This window comes from Castor canadensis, chromosome 17 (genome assembly GCF_047511655.1).
Source record: "Castor canadensis chromosome 17, mCasCan1.hap1v2, whole genome shotgun sequence".
Lineage (NCBI taxonomy): Eukaryota > Metazoa > Chordata > Mammalia > Rodentia > Castoridae > Castor > Castor canadensis.
Genome location: NC_133402.1, coordinates 47390393 through 47411836, shown reverse-complemented (window position 1 = coordinate 47411836; position 21444 = coordinate 47390393). Strand labels below are relative to the sequence as shown.

At 51.9% G+C, this 21444-nt stretch overlaps 2 protein-coding genes across 5 annotated transcripts in view; both read left to right on the top strand.

Moving 5' to 3' along the window:
• Positions 1–641: 641 nt before the first annotated feature.
• On the top strand, positions 642–5595 carry Myl3 (myosin light chain 3). 3 transcript variants are annotated; one of them, XM_020186458.2, is made up of 7 exons: positions 642–862; positions 2830–2857; positions 2951–2992; positions 3759–3932; positions 5028–5105; positions 5211–5249; positions 5369–5595. In XM_020186458.2, the coding sequence occupies exons 1-6, from the start codon at positions 722–724 to the stop codon at positions 5237–5239; spliced, it is 492 nt and encodes a 163-aa protein (XP_020042047.1). In that variant the 5' UTR covers positions 642–721; the 3' UTR covers positions 5240–5249; positions 5369–5595. The 3 variants fall into 3 exon arrangements, with proteins under 3 accessions (XP_020042047.1, XP_020042046.1, XP_020042045.1); XM_020186457.2 differs by having other exon boundaries at positions 644–862; positions 2951–3100; positions 5354–5595; XM_020186456.2 differs by having other exon boundaries at positions 646–862; positions 2951–3100.
• Positions 5596–13429: 7834 nt separating this feature from the next.
• Prss46 (Putative serine protease 46) overlaps positions 13430–21444 on the top strand; it is a 75918-nt gene continuing 67903 nt past the window's right edge. The window contains exon 1 of one of the 2 annotated variants that reach the window (XM_074060303.1): positions 13430–14298. In XM_074060303.1, the coding sequence (XP_073916404.1) occupies positions 14226–14298 (73 nt within the window). In that variant the 5' untranslated portion in view covers positions 13430–14225. The remainder of the gene's footprint in view (positions 14299–21444) is intronic. The other variant, XM_074060305.1, reaches the window with a different exon arrangement.

Genomic DNA, 21444 nt, shown 5'->3' with positions numbered 1-21444 from the left:
CACCCAGACATAAACACACAGAGGCGGCACCACAGACACGCTTACATAGACCCACACAGACTTGCACGCCTGCGAACACCCAGAAGCAGAGACAATACCCAAAGACACACTGACCCTGCCCCAGACAGAAACGCGGCACCCTCAGACCTGCCACAAAGACGTTCAAGCAACAAACACAGATACAGAGACCCCCACCACATCCAGACACAGAGACCCCCACACAGAGACGCATGCTGACCTCCTCTTCCCCTGCACCCGTGTATACATGGACACAGGGGATTCCATGTTCAGGTGTGAAGTTCAAAGTACCCTTAGGTAGTCCAGGTCCTAACACAGAACACAGCATATGCTTGGTCCAACCTTCTCTACTTATTCAATTTACTGGCCTGCCAAAGGGCAGCAGGGCTGTGTGCGCATGTCTGGGCTGAGGGTAGCCTCTGTCTCCCTCCCCCTCCCTCTCCCCAACAGGTGATCAAAAGGAATGGAGAGCCCTCCCTTCTCCCCCGCCCATTCCTGGGCCTGAACAATGCCCTCCCCAGGCCCCAAAATAGCCCCTGAGCAGAGCCAATGCCCTTTTATGGCCCTGTCCCTATTGTGCACGGTGGGGGTGGGGCTGGGGTCATGAGGTGTCCAGGCAGGATAAAGGCCCCTGGGTGCAGAGGGCTCCCCTATCCTGCTCTCTGCATCCTTCTGTCCTCATTCCTTTGTGCTTACAGCTCCCATGGCCCCCAAGAAGCCAGAGCCCAAGAAGGAGGATGCCAAGGCAGGCTCCAAGGCAGCTCCAGCTCCAGCCCCTGCCCCTGCCCCTGCTCCTGCCCCTGAGCGCCCCAAGGAGGTGGAGTTTGATGCCTCCAAGATTAAGGTGGGTAAGGGAGCTGGATTGTGGCAGGAGGGCCATGGCAGGTGAGTGGATCCCAGACTGGACCTACCCATTGGCAGGTTCCAGAAGCAAGCACTGAGCTGAAACTGGTAGTCTCTGTGCAGAGGTCAGATAGCCCTGCCTGCTTCAGGCATTTGGAGGGTTGTAGCAGGAGGGGTGGTGGTCAGATGACTGGCAGAACTCATGCTGCTGAGAGCCCCGTGCACTTTAAGGGCGGAGTCTGGACTGGGGTTTGAGGGTATGTCTTTTTGGTGGTTTTGGAAGCAGACTCTCCCTTGCTCTTCTCCTGGAGTCAACTCTCCTCCAACCCTAAGACCTCAGTATTAGGTAGTGATCATTCTTGTCTGGCTGGGGTTCCCAAGTCCACACCAAGTCTCCTTGAAATGGGTAGTAGGGGGAAGCAGGGCTGCCACTCACCCCTGCCAAGATCACTGGGGCAACTGAGGCACAGGTTGGGAAGGGAAATCTGGAAAGTCATGCAGGAAGCTAGTTGTGGTGCTGTGATCAGGAGTCCCAGGAACCCCTCCTGACTGGCTGGGAATTCTTCCTCAGAGTCTAAACTTGGAGGCAAAGCCATGACTGCCACTTGTGGCATCCACATAGCAGCACGCAGCCTGCACCCTGCCTGTTCTCTCTTCTTGGCTGGCCATCAGCCTCTGCTGCCCTGGCTGTCTCCTGAGGGGTCTGGGGAGCCCTCTCCACCTCCATATGTGCAGCAAAACTTGCTCCCATCTCTACAGGGCCTCCTCCATGTCATGAACCCTTCCCATAGGCACCACCGACCCCTAGAGACATGGGTTGACATCCCAGCTCTGTTCCATCTGTGTCACCAAGCTCCTTCCCAGCTCTGAGGCTTGTTTTCTTCAGCTGTGAAATTGGACCATAAGCACCGCCTTGCAGGGCTACAGGAGACCAGGCAGAGCAGTTAGCAACCTGTTCCCCTGCCAGCCTCAGGCCCCAGGCTTGTATCCTGTAGGCCCCCTTCAGACCCATGGTGGCACTGTCCAGCCTCAGTAGGTCTGAGGTTGGCACAGATCCACCTCCCCATGAGATGGGGATAATGAGGTCCTTCTGTGTCCCCTTTACCCCAGTCTCACCAGGTCTCCTGGTGGAGAGAGCTCTCTGAGGAACAGGAATGACAACGTGTTCTTACCAACATTGGGTTGAGCCAGAAGCCAGGAGGGACACCTGGGCAGGGTGGCAGGGACACGGTGTTCCTTTGCACTGGTGTGCCTATGGAGGTTGCTGGTGCTCTGAGGGAGCCACAGTGGAGAGGCACCAGTCATGTCCCCGTCCCCCAAGCTCCTTTCCCTGGTGTGACCTTGACCTTGAGGAGAATGACTACAGTGATAAAAATAGATCTGGAATCAGGTGAGGAGGGGGACACTGGGTCCCAGGAGGCCTCCTGACCTCAGGGTGGCCCCACTGTGGCCTCAGAAACCATTCAGCAGCATAGCCCTGGGAGGGCTGCCCAGGAGCCCACAGACAGGGTGTGTGAGGGCAGTGTGGGTAACAGTGTTCAGGCTTGAGGGGCCCAAGGGGTAGACACACATATGTGAACACACATGCTTACTCCTTTGCCACGGTACCTCCTGTTTCACTCTCATTGACTGTCCTGCCCACCAAGACCCAGACTTGTGGCATTAGGCACATCAGGCTAGAACCAGAGCATCCAGGAAGGTCTGGTGTGGGCTGGGGCCTCAGGGAACCAGGCCTTCATCCTCATTGCCCCTGACTGGGGCCATCTGCATCTGGGTACATACAGATCAGGGGTAGTGGGGAAGCAGGGTGGTGTCAAGGTAGACAGCAGAAGGTCTTGGATGGTAAAGGCTTGAATGCTGAAGTAGGGACAGGCTGGGACAGCCTGAGACCTGGCTACCTCTGAGCAACCAGGAGGAGGTCTGGCCCTACCTTTGAGCTAGGTGCTCAGAGTCTTTACCTCTTTTCAGATCGAGTTCACACCGGAGCAGATTGAAGGTGAGCAGAGTCCTGGAGGGTTCAACAGTGACATGGGGGAGGAGGGTGGGCTCTCTGGGCGAGTGCCCACAGCTCACTGCTCTCTTCTGGCAGAGTTCAAGGAAGCCTTCATGCTGTTTGACCGCACACCCAAGGGTGAGATGAAGATCACGTATGGGCAGTGTGGGGACGTCCTGCGGGCCCTGGGCCAGAACCCCACGCAGGCTGAGGTGCTCCGTGTCCTGGGGAAGCCAAAACAGGAAGGTAGTAACCCTACCTGGGAGCCGCCATTAATACCAGCTCCAGGGAGACTTCAGGGTGGGCTGCCATCAGTGGTTGACACAGCATGACACTCCCTGCCCTCCCATTGTCTGGATGAGGACATGGAGACTGGCTGCAGGGCCGTGCTTACAGGGTCACAAGGAGGATAGTTTGTTGGACCATATGGCCTCATGGAGACTGAGCCCATTGCCAGCTGGCTTTCGTGACTGACAGGAGGACAGGGTACTGGCCTTGGGCCTCAGCTTCTTCTCCTGGTCTGTGCACACCTTTGTGGGTCATCATCACCTTGGCCACTTGCTTTGCCCTGGAGGAGCAAAAGCCTCCATCCCAGGTCCAGGGAAGGACTCATCCATCAAAGCGGGCGGAGAGGGAGGGCTGTGAGAAAACGACACCAGCAGAGGACAGAGCCCGCTGTGGGGTGCCCAGCAGCATCCCGTCCTTGTGGTCAGCAAAGGGCTACATAAACCGAAAACTTCTTAGTAGACTGTAAAGTGCCTTGTGATGATGACGTGCTTTGCAAATGGCAAACTCTAGGCTCTTTGGGAACTCTGGGAGAGGGGATTGTTCCTTGCTAAGACGCGGCATAAGGGTGTACCCATATCACCCCTCAAAGTCGGGACTTGGTTCCATCTCTCTGCAGAGCTTAACTCTAAGATGATGGACTTTGAAACGTTCTTGCCCATGCTTCAGCACATCTCCAAGAATAAGGACACGGGCACCTACGAGGACTTTGTGGAGGGGCTGCGGGTCTTTGACAAGGAGGGCAATGGCACCGTCATGGGTGCTGAGCTCCGTCATGTGCTGGCTACTCTGGGTGAGAACAGCCTCCTCCTTCCCCCTCACTCCGTTTCCAGGGGCGTTCTGGGAGAAAATACTAGTAGTCTGCAGCCAGGTCTGTATCTCATCTGTGAAATGGACAGAGTGACAAAGTGCCTCAATGGCAGGCACCAGAGATGTCATTTAGGTGGTGAATAAAGAAAGCCTGTTGCACAGCTTCACAGAACTGAAGGGGGCCAGAGACTGCTTCAGGGACAGGGAAGGCCTGGAAGATGCACGAGGATCAGCTTGTCCTGGTGTTCATTGCTCTAAGTGGCTAAGAAGGTCATCTGCCTGTTCTTGGTGGACTGGGTGGGGCCTCCTGACCTCTGTGGGCTCTGTGTACCTCCTACTTAACATCCCTACCATCTGGTGCCCTCGCCAACTCCTCAAGGTGCTTTTTCCTGCAGCAAACATTTACTGAGTGCCTGCTGTGTTCATCCCTGTGCTGGTCTCTGGGGTTGTGTGTGGGGTGGCGGGGGAGGGGGGTTCTAAGGGAGGTTGATGAACAGGGAAGCTGAAGTTGGCACTCTGACAAGGAACCAGAACAGCACATAAGAATGTAGAGTTAAGAAAGTGCTAGACTTGTCTGTGGAGCAGTGGGTGGCCCCTTGGTTCCCTCCACAATTATCCCCCACGGTCCTCAGCGACTACCCATGAGCTCTATCCTCAAAGGGTGTCTTCAAGAGAGGCGGGGGCCCTGGCCTCCTACTGATGGAGGGGAAGCCCTGCCAGCCTATTGGGACAGAGGATAGTAAGTATTGGTCATTTGTACACCAAGATGCCCAGACTCAGAGAAGACACCAGGCCTGAACCCCAGGACCTGCCCATTTTTTGGAGACAGGGTCTTGCTATGTAGCTCAGGCTGGCCTGGAGCTTTCAATCCTCTGCCTCTGCTTCCCTAGTACTGGGATTACAAGTAGGAGCCACCACACCTGGGCCAGGCCCCACCCTTCTTGACTTGCCACTGGCTCTTCTGGACTTGTGGGAACACTGGAGGGCAGACCCACGACCCAGAGGGATCCAGTGGGCTCCCCTCCCACCCCCATGCCCTGTCACACCTCTGAGTAGTGCTGACTTAGTCTTCTACCAGGCGAGAGACTGACAGAGGACGAGGTGGAGAAGTTGATGGCGGGACAAGAGGACTCCAATGGCTGTATCAACTATGAAGGTGGGTTCAGCGGGGTGGGGCTTTTCTAGGAGAGGTCACGGGTGCCCAGCTCCACCCTTGGCTGCCTGGCAAGAGCCCCTGCCACTCACTCTCCCTTCTTTCCAGCATTTGTGAAGCACATCATGGCAAGCTGAGCCCTCACAGGTGAGAGCCTTGCTCCCTTTTGTGCCAGTTGCTGCTGCCTCCCCACCTCTAGCAAGTCCTACTCTTGGGGCATCCTGCTGTCTCCATTCTCTGTTAACTTGCAGCTGCCTTTGCTTCAGGGAGCCCGGGGAGGACAAGCTGGGGACATCTCATCTCCTGTCTATGATGCTGACACCGGTGGCCTGGAGCTGCAGAAAGGAGGGTTGTGGACCAGATTTCTGCACACGTCCTCAGACCTCTCTACGTGGCGTGGCTGTCATCTCTGGTCCCCGTTGGGTTGTGTTTGCCTGTCACTGGTTTTCTGTCTCATCCCATGGGCCTCATAAATAAATGGCTTCTTCCTTTCTTTCTTCCCTCCCTTCCTTCCTTTCTTCTTCTCTTCCTTCCTTCCTCCCTCCCTTCTTTCTTTCCCTTCTGATTTCTTTCCTCTCATTGGCCCTCTGGCTGACAGCTATCTATTCTATGACTGGACTGGGTCCCAGGCTAAGGTAAAGGAGGCGTGGGTCCCCTTCCTTTGCTCTTGCCCTCCCTTCCACCTTCTAGAGAGGGCAGCCATGCTGGGGTCCTAACACAGAACTGCCCCTGGGAGCCTGACAGCATTGTATGAGCAATCAGGCAACCATGGGCCAGGGCCTAAAGCCACCCGTGTCATCGAGGCCCAGTATAGGAAACGATCTTGCCTGAGAGACACTGGGAATGGGTGGCAGGGCAGGAGCTGACTTTGTCCCCAGGCTGTCAGAGTTGAAGGACACTTTAGCACAAGGCCAGTCCCAGATGAAGAAACTGATGTGCACTGCCTGCAGCATGGCTCTAGAAAGAGGTGTGGGCCTTGCTGGGGTGGCGCTGGGTCCACCAGAAGGTTCCTTGGCCCAGGGTTCTCAGAAGAAGTCAGGGTCTGAAGCCCAATGGGAGCTGCATGATTAAGATTATGCAGGCTTAATGGGGAGGAAAAGCCAAACCTTGCTGAGAGGCCCTGGAGATAGAGAGTGTGGGAGAAATAGAGGGCTCAGAGGGAGAGTGGGCCACACAGGGCAGGGAACAGCTCACAGATCAGGGGGACCCAGGAGGTGAAGGAAACCTCCTTCAGGGTTCATTCCCATGTCTCTTGTGTATGCAAGTACGCCTGCTTGTGAAGTGGGGATAGGTGTGCAGGAGTCAGCTTGAAGGCCAGCATGGGCCAGGTTGCCTGAGGGTGTTGGTGTGGTGTGGGGAGACGGTGAGTACATGTGTGAGTGTCAGAGTTGTGAGAGTGTGTGTGGCTGTGAGTGTGGGAGGGATCAGGGTGTCATAGGACTCTGTTGCTTCTTCCTTTTATCCTCTCTACATTTACTGAGCATCTGCTGTGTGCCAGGCTCTGGTCCAGGTGCTGGGAACATGGCAGTGGAGGCCACAAAATCACAAAATGCAGGCACATTGTCATGGGTCAACTAGTGAGGGGGGTTGAGGAGGACCTGGAAACCAGGAAGGGACTGGGAGTGTAGTGTAGTGTGTTTGTATGTGTGTATGTTGAAAATAGGGCCTCAAACATGTATTTGTACACCCATGTTCATTGCAGCATTATCACAATAATCAAAGATAGAAACCACCTAAATGTTCATTGATGGACAAAAAGTAGTATGTACACACAGTGTACTCCACTGCATATTCAGTGCTGAGGACTGAACCCAGAGCCTCACACAATGGAATGTTATTCAGCCTTAAAAGGGAACAAAATTATGACACATGGATGACCCTGTATGAACTGGATGGTCTCAGCATCTCCTTCTGGGGATGCCATCTTGGGCTGGAGTCCTGAGCAGGGTTAGAAGCTGCTCTCAATCACTCTCCAGGCAGGAAGTGGCCCTGTCCCCATGTTCACGTGCCTCAGTCCCCAGGGCGTTTGTGTCCTGCTCTGTCAAGAATGTCTGCTCCTCCTCTGTTATTCCCAGCTTTCTGTCAAAGACCCATCCGCCCTTTTGCAGGCTCCCCTAGTTCCTGGGAGTTACCATCTGACTGAGGTTGGCTCAGTGGTGGAAGGGACATCCCATACATGCCCCCATGACACTCTGTGGCCCCCACATACCCATCTCCTTGTATAGCCCAGGAGGGGGCAGGTTGAGTGGCTGTGGAGGGCAGGGTCAGGGTGGTTGTGTCTTATGAGCCTTGCTTGGGTAATTAGGTCCCACGCTCTGAGGCTCAGCTCCATCCAGAATGTGTCTCTGTCCCTGCTATGGCCACAGTGCCATGCTGGCGACTCTACTGATCATGCGTCATTCTTGGGCTTGGGTCACTGACTGTGGGTGCCTGTGCCAGAGTAGATGGGTGGAGGCACCTAGAAGTAGCACTCAGTTGCCAAGGTGAGCCTTGCCTTGCTCAGCCTCCTCCCACATGCCTGGGGGGGGTAATATGTGTGCATTTCTGCGTGTTCCTGTGTGCTGTGTCCACAAGTGTGCAATGTATCTATGAGTGAGCGTGTGTTCCTGCTTGTATGTGTGCTGCGCATCTGTGTCCAAGTCTGTGCATGTGTAGTTATATATGTGCTCATTTATCTGTGCACATGTACATGTGTGTTTGCTGCTGTGTGTGCATGAATGTACATGTCTGCGTGCATATGTGCTGGGGGGCTCTGCTGAGTCAGCGCTGGTGCTGGGCGGGCAGCACTGCCAGCCCAGCTGTGGCCTCCCCACAGTTGCATAAACACTGGTCCCAGCTCCCTCCTCAAGCAGGGTGGTCCTGCTGCTGGTGGGAAGGGATGGGAAGGGGTAAAGGGTTTGTTATATACTAGCCTGGTCCCCTCTGGGGCTCAGGTACTGGGTCATGAGCACCGTACAGCTCAGGTCTTTCTGCCTCCCTTCCCTCACCTGGCCTAAGCCTGCCTCTGAGTTCTCCCCAAGGTGGCAGAAATAGCTGCCTCTCCACTCCTGGTTCATGTTGAAATGGAGGATCAGTGGGGGAAGGCCAAGGGTAAGGCTCAGTCTCGGGATCCAAGACAGTGCCAGACGGTCTCCCTGAAGCTGAAGAACCTAACTCAGGAGGTCCAGTGACATTGTGGGGCAAAGATATTCCAATGGACCTTCAGAACTTACTGCTTTAGGGCAGTAAGCTTGGAGTCTGGAACTTGAACACACAGGACAGAGAACTGTGGGAGTTGGGCCTGTGATGAGTCCAGAACAAATTGTCCCTCTGCTGCTCTGATGTCCTGCATGGCCACCCATGGCTCTTGGCAGCCTCCCTTACATCCTGTGTCCTCTCTTCCAGACATTATTCCCAGGGACTCTGGAGTCACCAAGGGGACATGGATAGACCAGAAATTCAGGCTGAAGTGGAATGAAGTCAGCAGGGTCTTGAGGAAGTCAGGCACTGGAGGGAAATTTTATCAGGCTATAGGAAGAACAGAAATGAGACAGCAGCTCTAAGAAATTAGCCCATGAGGCTCAAAGCACTCAGCAAAGAGGGGCTGACAGAAAGCTCAGGAAGGCCGTGGGAGAAACCAGGGCACGGAGAAAAAGGATCCAAACAAAGGAATGTATGAAATTGGGAGGAGGGAAGAGGAGGGGCCAAGGGGAATTTGCAGGACCTGATAGGCAGCCACTCCTGTTGCATAAGGGGGTGCTTGGGCTGTTGTGCTGTGCTTTTGGTCCTGAGGCCTTAGGTGGTGGTGAGGGCTGTGGGGAGGGAACAGACTCAGCCCCACCCTGGGAGTACTGACCTAATCACCTCAGAGGACAGCCAGAGAACCCAGGCCTTGAACCCATGACTGGCACAGAAGTGGCTCCCTGGCATTCTCCCGAATCCCTTCAACCAGCCCCAGTCCCGCCCTCACTCAAGTTTGGGGGTTATTTGTTTCCCCGCCTTCCCAAAGCCACACAATCCTGGTTTACCCAAACGCTGACAGAGCACAATCGGAATGTGGAGTGTGTGTGAGAGTGTGCACACAGGGCTCCCCCAGGCCCAACCGCCCAGCAGGCCCCTCCGCTCTCAGCAGCAAGGGTCCCATGGACAGAGAAGGCCCTAGAATGTCAGGGCTGCAGAGGCCCCTGCCCCTCCCCTCCTCTTGAATGCCTGTGGTTCCACCATTTTCTTCCAATCTCCACTCCATTTTCTGGTGTGGGGTGCAGGTACCTCAGGTATACACTGAGGCCTTGGTGAGAATTCATGTCCCCTTTCCTCTCCACTCCTATGTCCTAGGTCTGGGATCCTCTGCCTTCCTTCCCCTCAACGCTGCTGCCACCTCACTCCAATCCTAGTCTCTTCCCCCCCATCCCACAAAAGGCTTAGAAGCCATTTAAAGGTGTTGTAGAATGACTGCTCCAGCTTCCAGGCCAACTGGGAGAGGTAGTGAGCATGTAGTCCCAAGGTTATGCAAGCACAGGGGACTCAACTCCAACCAGGAAGGCTGCAAACGAGGTTCTTGCCCTGTGGGAATCAGAAGCACTTGGGCATCCCCAAGCTTTAGGACGTGACCTGTCATCATACCCAAGAACAAGTTTTCATGAGAGGAAAGAAGTCTCATGTTGTATGTTTCCAATGAAGTTCAATTTGGGCATCTTCAAGGTCTGTCTTTCTTTTCTTGCAAGATCACATCCTGCCTAATTTTTTTTTTCTTTGAAAATACCTTTTGGTTACAAAACAATAGTAATGACTGCTGGTAGCTGTTGTTTCTCATGTCTTTACTTTGTAAAATGAAACTTTTGAAAGCCACTTTTTAAGTTTTAAGGAAATTTGGATAGAGACCCTTGAAGTAAGTAGTTCTGTTCCAGGCACAAGGCTTCTTTGAATCAACCCATCGATTGATCCATCCATCCATCCATCATCCATCCATCCATCCATCCATCCATCCATCCATCCACCCGTCCATCCATCCATCCATCCATCTCTCTATCCACCGATGCTGATTAGCAGAAGGCTGGCCCTGCCAGTGGGAGGGTATGGGGTGGGGGCCTGGCAGGGACAGTGCAGGTGAGCCCCCACAGGCTCAGGTGAGGCTGGGGCTGAGGAGGGCTGGGCTCATGAGAGAAGACACCTCAACTCCCTATATTGGAGTATCTGGGACCCTGAGATTCTGAGTGTTCCCAAACCTCTGGACACCTGTTCCTATTTCGACCTCTGGAGCCTGCAGCTGGAGCTGGTGGCGGCACAGGTTGATGGCAGTATAGATTGATGGCAGTTGTGGCAGGAAAGCACATATTCAGTGGCTTGTAGTCCAAGGAAAGGAGGGTGCTCAGTGACAAGGGACTGAAGAGGTAGTTGGGTTCCCCCTGTATGGCCTGGCCTAGTGGAAGGACTCTGGGCTGGGAGCCCTAATAGAGTGACATGGTCAGTCACCATATCTCTAGGCTGAGATAGCTCTATTCCTGGAGAAGGAGGGAGCGGTCCACTGTGAGGGACCATTGGTGGCTGTTTCTCAAGACCGAAGACTCTGTGCAGTCTACCCTCCGAGGGTCACCTCCTCATGGTCAGCAGGTCCCTGGGTGAGTTCTGGGTAGGGTTTTTTTTTTTTTTTTGGTGGTATTGGGGATTGAACTCAGGGCCTTAAGCGTGTTTAGGCAAGTGCTCTACCACTTGATCCTTGCCCCCAGCTCTGTCCTGCTATATTCTAGGAGCACTTGCTCCAGGATGGGCCTTGCCCTCCCTAAGGTCAAGGACTCAGTGGGGGCTCAGTTTGCTAGGGCTGAGATGAGGGCGGGGACCCTGAGAATTGTCTTAGCACACACTCCAGGAGGGGGATGCCCAGGCTGGCTCTGCGTTATAGAGGGGTCACTGAGTTCCCCTGTGCGAAAAGTGAACCAGAGAGGGGTGGGTAGAAGCAATGGAGGCAGTATGGTGGTGTTGACTGGGGTGCATAGCAGGGGATAAATTCAGGTGCAGACTGTTGAGGGAAGTCCTTGCTGGTCACTGTACAGGGCTCTACCCATCCCATCTCTGGGACTTAGTTTCCCTGCTGCGGGGGACTGAAGGTGTTGGGAACTCTGGTGTTGGAGTTCCTCTGAAGAGGCCCCTTCTGGCCTCTGAGCTTAGGGCTGGGGGCGGTTGGGGGAGGCAACAGCTGCTTTGAAATGTGGAGAATAATAAAGCCAGGAATGTCTGAGCTCAGGGGAAAAAATAACCCCACCCCGCCTGCTGGGCCTCCTACCCAGCTGGGTGTAATGAATTAAGTACAGGGAGGCACGTTTCATGTGGGGGTGTGGGCTGGGGAAGCGAGAAGGCTCCTAATGAGAAACAGGGTCCTGGGTGGAACCCCTGGGAGCTGGGGGTTCTGGACCATCTGACCTGACCCCTTGGCCTGCCCCTGGCTCCTTGGAGGTCTCCCCTCAATCGTCCCTGGGTATACATGTGTGAAGGAATCCGATGCTGTCCCAACCTGTGCTGCCATCTGACCCTGTGCTACACCCTGGCACTAACAGGCCAGAAAGGGGAGAAGGTGTGGTGCACTTGGAGGGACCCTATCTTCTCATCCTCACCTTTCAACAAGCATTTATTGAGCACTGGCTGGGTGCCTCCTCTATACAGGGTGATGGAGCCAACGCTGACCTCTGCTGGGCTGATTGAACCTGCAGCCTTGCCCACGAGCCCCTGGGGTGCAAACCCCAAGGTCCTGACACCTGCTTCCAGTCTCTGCAGCTTATCTTTCCCCTGGTCAGTTCTTCTATATTCCTCTGCTCTATGTGGGGTCAACCTCCCTTCTTCCCTTATGTCTCTGGTTTCAGCTAGCACTCTCTGCCCCAGTTTTCCAGGGGGCTTGGATATCAGTGGCTCCCAGATCTAGCTCTGCCTTTCCAGTCTGCCAGTCTTTGGGGAGCTGACTTTTCCATGGATTTCCTGCCTTCCCTCTCTCCTTCCCCCAATAAACTTAATGTTCCCCCACAATGCCTCCCAATCTCAGCTCCTCAGTCATGCTACTTCCTCTCCCTTATCTGTCTGCTGGACTCCAGTCACCTACCCCAAGGGCTGCTTACTGAAAGCCCACCATCCCTGGAGCAGCAATGGGGAGGGGAAGGGGAGACAGCAGGCAAGTGAGTTAGCTGTTAGCAAAAGGGCAAATTCTCAGTAAGGGAGCTTGAGAGGGAGGAGGCACATGAGGCTGTTTCTGGGGCTCTCCAAGGATTCTCACCTCCCAGCCTCTGACAGTTTGGGGTAAGACTCCCACTTTATTTTTAAGAAGTCTGGCCCAGGATTTGGAGATGCTTTATTCTCCCCCATCATCCTTCTCTCCCCACCCACTTTAATTAAAACCATTGTTTTTCAAGCACATGTTAATTAAAAAGCAAACATGTTTTGCTAAGTAATTTGGAAGCTCTGGTTATGCAAACCATAGCCATTCCAGTTTTTTTTTTTTTTATTTTTTTAATCCATCACCCAGCTTTCCCCAGTGTCTTGGGAGCTGAGGACCTCTATGTCTACTGTGGATGGATAGCTTTTATAGTTTATATTCACCCTGTGGTGGTCAGTGTGTCCTCTGTGTCTCACACGTGGGGACGTGGAGGACCAGAGCTCTCAGCCAGCTCAGCACTACACTCTGCTATAGTGTGTGTTGAGCCCCAGGTAAAGGTGATGGATTCATGGACCCCATCCTGTAGGTAGGGACATTGTCTCAGAGTCCAGCTGTGAAGGGAGAAGGATGGAGGCGTGACAAGTCTGTGAGCCCAGGAAGGAAGGCTGGCAGTTGCCTGGATGTCTAGGGCTGCCTCCCCAGGGTCTTCAGTGCATCTGGGACTTGTGTAACCAATGCTGAGACCATAGGTCCTGTTGTGAGGGCTCAAGGCTGGCCTGATAGGTGCACAGAGCCCTGGATGGTCAGAGACACCAACTCAGCTCCCCATACTGTACCCATAGTGCCCATATTCCCACCTTGGCTCCTGGCCCTGGAAGTCCTGGGGCCTTTGAGATCCTTCACACCCTGGAGAGCACCATCAGGGCCCATGGCAAGGACCTGAGACCTCCGAAGTGCAGGGGCCAGTGATCTCTTGCTTCCTCTATTCCCTGGCCCTGACAGGACAGCTTGCCAATGGGTCCTTTCCATGTCTCGTCAATCTACCTGTCGGCCTTTCCAACTCGAATTCCTAGAATAGGCGGCTTCCTGCCTCGGTGTGCCTCTACAGAGGAATTCAGGTGTGTATCTTTCCTCCTGCGGTCTGTTGATAGCATCAGTGATGGCAGTGACCTTGGTGTGATCAGAAGGGGAAGATTGTTTGAGGTCTATGGGGGTGGTGGAGGAGGGTCCCCTGAGGCTGTAACCAGAAGAGTATGTATGGGTCCGCGGAGGTGAGTGCTGGGCACTGAGGGACAACTAGGTCGGCCGGGACATCTGCCTTTACGCAGGGCCACAGGCTCAGGGCGGCAAGCTGAGCTCCAGCCTTATGCACCTAGCCAACCTCCTCTCCTCTGGCCTTGGCCGCCTATTCTGTAAAAGGAAGAGCACGTGCCGGAGGAGCTGTGCAGCGATCCTAAGCGCAGTGCTTCCTCCGTGACACACACACACACACACAGCCAGCCCACGACCCACGGTGACAGCAGCGACACATGCTGGCGGCCGGCGCGTAGGGCTCTGCCTGGCTGGGCCAGCGCCAGCGCTCCACACTGCCTCTCTCTGGTTCACACCCACATCCCGGAGGAGCGGCTGCACGGCCGCGCTCCCCCGGCCCGGCCCTCCGCGCGGCGCTTCTGTGTTCTGTGCGCTCGCAGCCGCGTGGAAACCGCAGCGGGGCGGGCGGGGCCGGGATGAGCTCACGCCGCCGCCCGCCCGCCAGGCCGCCCAGTCCCTAACTGGCTCCAGATGCCGCCGCGGGCGGGCGGACAGGAAGGTGCGGCCCTCTAGCGCCCCCTGCAGGGCATCCGGGCGTGAGCTGCGCGCCCTAGGAGGGAGCTGCACCCCAGAAGAGCACGACCTGGTGGCCTCGCCGCTGTTTCTTAGGTCTGCCAGCCGCCTGAGTTCTAGCCCCCGCACTGCAGCTGGGGAGATCAAAGTCAAGACCCCTTCCTGGTTGGTTCGTCCTCCCTATGCTGGTGATCCGTCCTCCCGGGGCCCGGGAGCACCCCGATGCTCCGCGCAGCGCCAGGAACGCCGGAGCAGGTACTGCAGCTCAAGCCTCCCGCCTCGGGCCCTGGATCGGCCCTCCCTCCTCTTGTTCCTCTTGGAACAAACACCCCAGCTTCTACTGGGAAAGCAGCGGGGGCCTGACCACCGCCTGGTTTTAATAAGGAGCTGGTATTTCCCCGAAATCGCCGGCCCTGGCTGACCTCATGGGGATGACAACTGGCCGCGCGCCAGGGGGCGGGAGGCGCTCCCGGGTGAGCCCTTGACGCCCGACCTGGCAGAGACTTGGCAGGGAGGAGGGGCTCTGGGTTCCAGTCCTGGCCCAGCTGCTGGCGTATCCAGCGATCTGTCTGTTTATTTGTCTACTGTGTGTGCCCTGGGCCAATAGCCCTGCTTCTCAGTCCAGCTTCTGGATTCAAGATCCGCTTTACTCCTGCCTCGTGGGATCCTGGCAAACTGCTTAACCTTTCGCCTCTCATTTCCTCCACTGTAGGATGGGATTTGGGATTAGACAGGAGACCAGCGTGGGGGAGATTAGATGGGCCCGGCAACGTTTCCCGAAGGCAGGAGGAGAGGCCTGTCAGGAGCTAAAGGGCCAGAAATCAGGATTAGGTTTCCCCGTGGGAGAAATTCGTGGGAGGAATTGCCATCTGCGGGTGACGTAGTGACAACACGGTGTCCGAAGGAGTGCTTAGTGAAGGATCAGCTCCCGGGCTGTGGGAACCCAGAGGTTGGGGAGAGCGTGAGGGAAGGCTTTCCAGCAGAGGGACACTTAGCAGAGAGGTGGGGAGCCAGAGTCTTTCTACAGGTGAAAGGGTGGGCTGCAGGTTGGAATGGAACAGAGTGGGCCCAGGCACTGAAGTCCTGGGTATCCAGGAGGATGCTGCCTGAGGCACTGCTGGGAGCGAGGACACTGGTAGCTCATCTACAAGGAGGGACAAAGCCTGAGAGCCACACAGGGACACAGAGTCCAGGGGGGAGGGGTGAAGGAGCAGGGAAACAGAGAGAGGAGAGGGAGCAGGCAGAGAGCCAGGCAACTGGATGTTTCTGGTGGCTGGAAGATTATGTTCTCTCTGGTGCCTGTGCCTTCCAGATGCCTGGGGCCCCTCCCGACAGTAACAATGACAAAATAACAGTGACTAATACTTAGTGAGCACTTAGTACTGGTAAGTATTTATATATTCTATCTTCACCACAATTCTATTCATTCATCTGCTCATTCATTTACCCAACAGACGTACACTGAGTGACTACTGAGTGTCAGGCATATTACAGGTGCTGGAGATACAGCAATGAGCAAGTTGGACAAAAACCACTCATCCACATAAAGTTTACAGGAGGGGGAGGAGTTTTTGGAACAGGAAGACAGCTAATACATGAGTTAATAAAAAAAATATATATAGTATATCAGATTATGAGAAGTATTATAAGGAAAATTAGGGGGCGACAAGGTGATTGGAAGGGCAGTATGGGGGAATGCATTTTTTTTTTTTTGTGGGATTGCGGTTTGAACTCGGCTCCACATTTGCAAAGTAGGCTCTCTACCACTTTCCTCCAGTCCATTTTGCTCTGGTTACTTTGGAGATGAGGGTATCCTGAATTATTTGCCCAGGTTGGCCTTGAACCTTGATTCTCCTCATCTCAGCTTCCCAAGCAGCTAGGATTACAGGCATGAGCGACCAGTGCCTGGCTGGGACATAGTTATTGAGAGTGCCCAGGGAAGGTCTCATTGAAGAGGTTAACATTTGGGTCTAGATCAAACATGGCCCTGGTGCTGCTTAGTTGAGAATGGTTTTTACATAACATTTGCAATCAATTTCATGATAGGGAACACTAACTTTGATGTTATCCCCTGAAAGAAGAATTCCATTCTTCTTAGGAGACCTGGAGTAAAAAAAAAATCCAAGGCACCATAGAGGGTATCTTAGCCCAGTACTTGGGAGGCTGAGATAGGAGGATCACTTAAATCCAGAAGTTGGACACCAGCATGGGAAACATACCATAAAAAAAAAAGTACTTAATTCTTATTATACTTTTCATTAGTAAAAGTTTTGTGGAAAATTGTTTTTTCTCTTGTTCTTTAAGAGCCTACATAATTGCCTTATTGTCTCTTGGCACACAAAACCTAAAATATTTACTATCTGGCCTTTTCCAAAAAAAGTTTGCAGATTGTGGCATAGATCCAGGAGGACAGGAAATGAGTTGCATGCTATCTGGGCCAAAAGGAGCAACCAGTGTAAGGACCTGCAGGCAGGAGCCAGTGAGGCCCACTAAGGAGGCCAGCGAGGCTGGGTCCTGTGATTGAGGAGAGTGGTTAAGACAGGGTGAGAGGAGCCCAGCCAGGTGGCAAAAGGCCTGCTACTGATTGCTGGGTGTTTTAAAAGGAGTGTGTGGCTATCATTAATGGAATATTTTTTCTATTATTTTTTCTAATTTGTTATTGCCACTGAGTAGTAAGTAATTTGGTTGTATGCTTATCTGTTCCCCCAGTTCTCTTAGTTTATTCTACCATTATTTTAATTTTTCTTGGCAGTATTGGGGTTTGAATTCAGGGCCTCGTAAATGCTAGTCAGGTGCTCTACCACTTGAGCCCTTTGAATAGGGTCTCATGTTTATGCCTAGGCTGCCTTGGGTAGCAGTCCTGTTTATATTCCCTGAGTAGCTGGGATGACAGGCATGCACCACACACTCAGCTTTTTTTTAGTTGAGATGGGGGGAGGTGTCTCTTGAGCTTTTTGCCCAGGCTGGCCTCAAACTGAGACCTCCCAATCTTGCTTCCTGAGTAGCTAGGATTACAGGCATGAGCCATTGGTACCCGGCCTCTATTATTATTATTATTATTATTTTTAAATTTTTATTGTTTTATTATTCATATGTGTATACAATGCTTGGGTCATTTCACCCCCCTGCCCCCACCCCCTCCCTTACCACCCACTCCGCCCTCTCCCTCTCCCCCCTACCCACTCGATACTGGGCAGAAACTATTTTGCCCTTATCTCTAATTTTGTTGAAGAGAGAGTATAAACAATAATAGGAAGGAACAAGGGTTTTTGCTAGTTGAGATAAGGATAGCTATACAGGGAGTTGATTCACATTAATTTCCTGTGCATGTGTGTTAACTTCTAGGTTAATTCTTTTTGACCTAATCTTTTCTCTAGTTCCTGGTCCCCTTTTCCTATTGGCCTCTGTTGCTTTTAAGGTATCTGCTTTAGTTTCTCTGCGTTGAGGGCAACAAATGCTAGCTAATTTTTTAGGTGTCTTATCTATCCTCATATCTCCCTTGTGTGCTCTCGCTTTTATCATGTGCTCAAAGTCCAATCCCCTTGTGTTTGCCCTTGATCTAATGTCCGCATATGAGGGAGAACATACGATTTTTGGTCTTTTGGGCCAGACTAACCTCACTCAGAATGATGTTCTCCAATTCCATCCATTTACCAGCAAATGATAACATTTTGTTCTTCTTCATGGCTGCATAAAATTCCATTGTGTATAGATACCACATTTTCTTAATCCATTCATCAGTGGTGGGGCATCTTGGCTGTTTCCATAACTTGGCTATTGTGAATAGTGCCGCAATAAACATGGGTGTGCAGGTGCCTCTGGAGAAACCTGTGTCACAGTCTTTTGGGTATATCCCCAAGAGTGGTATTGCTGGATCAAATGGTAGATCAATGTTTAGCTTTTTAAGTAGCCTCCAAATTTTTTTCCAGAGTGGTTGCACTAGTTTGCATTCCCACCAACAGTGTAAGAGGGTTCCTTTTTCCACCCATCCTCGTCAACACCTGTTGGTGGTGGTGTTGCTAATGATGGCTGTTCCAACGGGTGAGATGGAATCTTAGTGTGGTTTTAATTTGCATTTCCTTTGTAGCTAGAGATGGTGAGCATTTTTTCATGTGTTTTTTAGCCATTTGAATTTCTTCTTTTGAGAAAGTTCTGTTTAGTTCACTTGCCCATTTCTTTATTGGTTCATTAGTTTTGGGAGAATTTAGTTTTTTAAGTTCCCTATATATTCTGGTTATCAGTCCTTTGTCTGAAGTGTAGCTGGCAAATATTTTCTCCCACTCTGTGGGTGTTCTCTTCAGTTTAGAGACCATTTCTTTTGATGAACAGAAGCTTTTTAGTTTTATGAAGTCCCATTTATCTATGCTGTCTCTTAGTTGCTGTGCTGCTGGGGTTCCATTCAGAAAGTTCTTACCTATACCTACTAACTACAGAGTATTTCCTACTCTTTAGAGTTAAGTGGTCTGATACTAAGATCCTTGATCCATTTTGAGTTAATATTGGTATAGGGTGATATACATGGATCTAGTTTCAGTTTTTTTATTATTTTTTTTTGATTGGTTTATTTGCATTTGTGTTAGAAGGTGACTGGGTCTTCTGTAAGTGATGTATTTTGTGTCTTCCTGTTTTATAAACCTCAGTGTCTTCCTTTCTTTCCCTTTCTCTACTCTCCCTCTCTTTACCTCTCTATTCTCATCACCTTCCTCTCCTCGCCTTCCCTGCCCTTCTTCCTCTGCCTTCTCTCACTCCTTCCCTCTTCCATCTTTCTTCCCTTCTTCTCCACTCTTCTCCTTTTCTGTTCTCTCCTCACTCCTGTCTTCATCATGAACCTTTGTTGGCCTTCCTGGGGTAGGAGACAGAAGTTTAGGCCCCTGACTGGGTGTGGGGGCTCATAGTGAATGCTTGTGTCAATCAGAAGATGCTCTGTTATGAGGAACAAAATTCTAATGTCAAGCAACTCCAAGGGTAAGGGGGACCAGTGGATGGTGTCCCAGGGTGGTCCATGGGTCAGGCAACTTCCATGAGTAATCCATAGTGTCTATTTCAGTCCTCTGAGCTCTGTGGTCCTCAGTGTCAATGCTGTCACAGGCTGTCTCCTCCTTGCAAGAGGCCTGCACCACCCCAGAGAGCCCACAAAATTTCATCCACTTCCTCCCTATCGCCCTCACCCCTTCCCTCCCTCTCTCCCTCCCTCTTTCCTTTCCCCTCTCCTTCTCTCCTTCTCTCCCTCTGTCTCCCTCTTATATTGGGACTTGAACTCAGAGCCTTGAGTTTGCTAGGCAGACGCTCTAACACTTGAGCCACACCCCCAGTCCTTTTCACTTTTAGTGTTTTTCAGATAAGTTGTGGAGTTTTTGCGCCAGCAGGCCTTAATTTTTGTTTCCCCTGTAGCTGGGATTACAGGTGTACACCACCATGCCCAGTTTATTTTTGAGATGGGATCTTTCTGACTTTTGCCCTGGCTGGCCTCAAACAGCGATCCTTCTGTCTCTGCTTCCCAAGTAGCTGGGATTACAAGCATGTTAGAGACTTCCCAAAAAGAAAGAGGAAGTCTCTTCTGAGGTCTCAGTAAACTTTCCTGGATCCTATGGACTGGCACTAGGTCACCTGCTGTTCCTGACAGTTATGGCCTGAGATGGGATACTGATGGCTGCTTCTACAGTTGGGCAGTTGGTATTTGTGATACTCAGGGCCTCCCAGAGACCTATAGAGGCCACCTTATAGAGACAAGTGGTTACAGAAAGGACTCTGTCAGGGGCTGGAGCCACTGTCAATCACTGAACTCTCAGGGAATTTCTGCTGGTCCAAATGGGATCACACTTCAAACATCATCCCCCCATTTTTTTTGGTGGGGGAGACTGAGGTTTGAACTCATGGCTTCATGCTTACAAAGCAGGCACTCTACTGCTTGAGCCAACCTCCAGTCCATTTTGCTCTGGTTATTTTGGAGATGGGAGTCTCATGAACTAGTTCCTTGGGCTGGCCTCGACCTGCAATCCTTCTGATCTCAGTCTCCCAAGTAGTTAGGATATAGATGTAAGCCTCAGGAGTGAGGAGTGCCTGACTCATATAACGTTCTTCATTTTGCATTTTTTCCTTGTTTGCCTTTAAGGTCATTCTATTTCAACATGGGTTGCTCTATTGTGTCCTTTGAACTGCTTTAGCATTTTCTCAGTATGACAATGTTTGTTAGTTTTCTACTGGGCTGTAACAAGTCAGTACCAAGTCAGTGGCTTGAAACAATGATTTTTCTCTTACAGTTCTGTAGATCAGAAGTCTGAAATGAGTCTGGTTTTTTTTTCAGTACTGAACTCAGGGCCTACACCTTGGGCCACGCCACCAGCCATTTTTGGTGATTTTTTTTTTTTTTTTTTTGAGATAGGGTCAATGTGAACTATTTGCCTGTGTTGGCTTCAAACCACAATCCTCCTGATCTCTGCATCCTGAGTATCTAGCATTACAGACGTGAGGCACTGGTGCCCGGCTGAAATGAGTCTTAGAGGGATAAAATTCAGGTGTTGGTAGGGTCTGGTTTTGGGACCACCATGTTTCTTGGTTTGCTCCAGCTTCTAGGGGTTCCTTGCATTCCTTGGCTTATCCACTCCCCCCCCACCGCCCCGCCCCGCCTCTTCTACCTTCAAAGCAAGGAGCTCTGCCTTTCTCTTGGTGGTCATGGCTCCATCTGCATACAGCCAGGACAGTTTCTTCACTTTGAAGGACTCTTGTGATTAGACCGGGTTCACCCAGATAATCCAGTATAATACCTCATCTCAAGGTCCTTAACTTAATCGTGTCAGCAAAGTTCCTTGAACAATGTAAGATAATATAATCACAGGTTTTGGGGGTATGAACACAGGTGTACAAGGATCTGTTTGAGTCCCTGTCTTCAGTTCGTTTGGGTGTCTGCCTAAAGTGGAACTCCTGGATCATATGGTAATTCTGTTTAACTCTTAAGGAACTGTTACACTGTCTTCCATAGATGCTGTTACCATTTTACATTCTCCTCAGCAAGGCTCAGCGTCCCAATTCCTTCATATCTTTTGTTATTATTTTTTTTTCTTTAAAAAGGTGTAGCCTGGGGTCAGGGCAGAGGGGGGAGGTGGCCCAAACAATGTATACACATGTAAGTAAATGCAAAAAATGATAATAATTAAAAAAGATGTAGACTACAAGCCGAATGGCAATGGCTCATATCTGTAATCCTAGGTACTTGGGAGGTTGAGCTCAGAAGGACTGTGGTTGAAGGCTAGCCTGGGCAAATAGTTCTGGAGACCCCATCTCCAAAATAACCAAAGCCAAATGGACTGGAGGTGTGGCTTAGCTGTAGAGCTCCTGCTTTGCAATCACAAAGCCCTGAGTTCAAACCACAGTCCTACCAAAAAAAAAAAAAAAATAAATAAA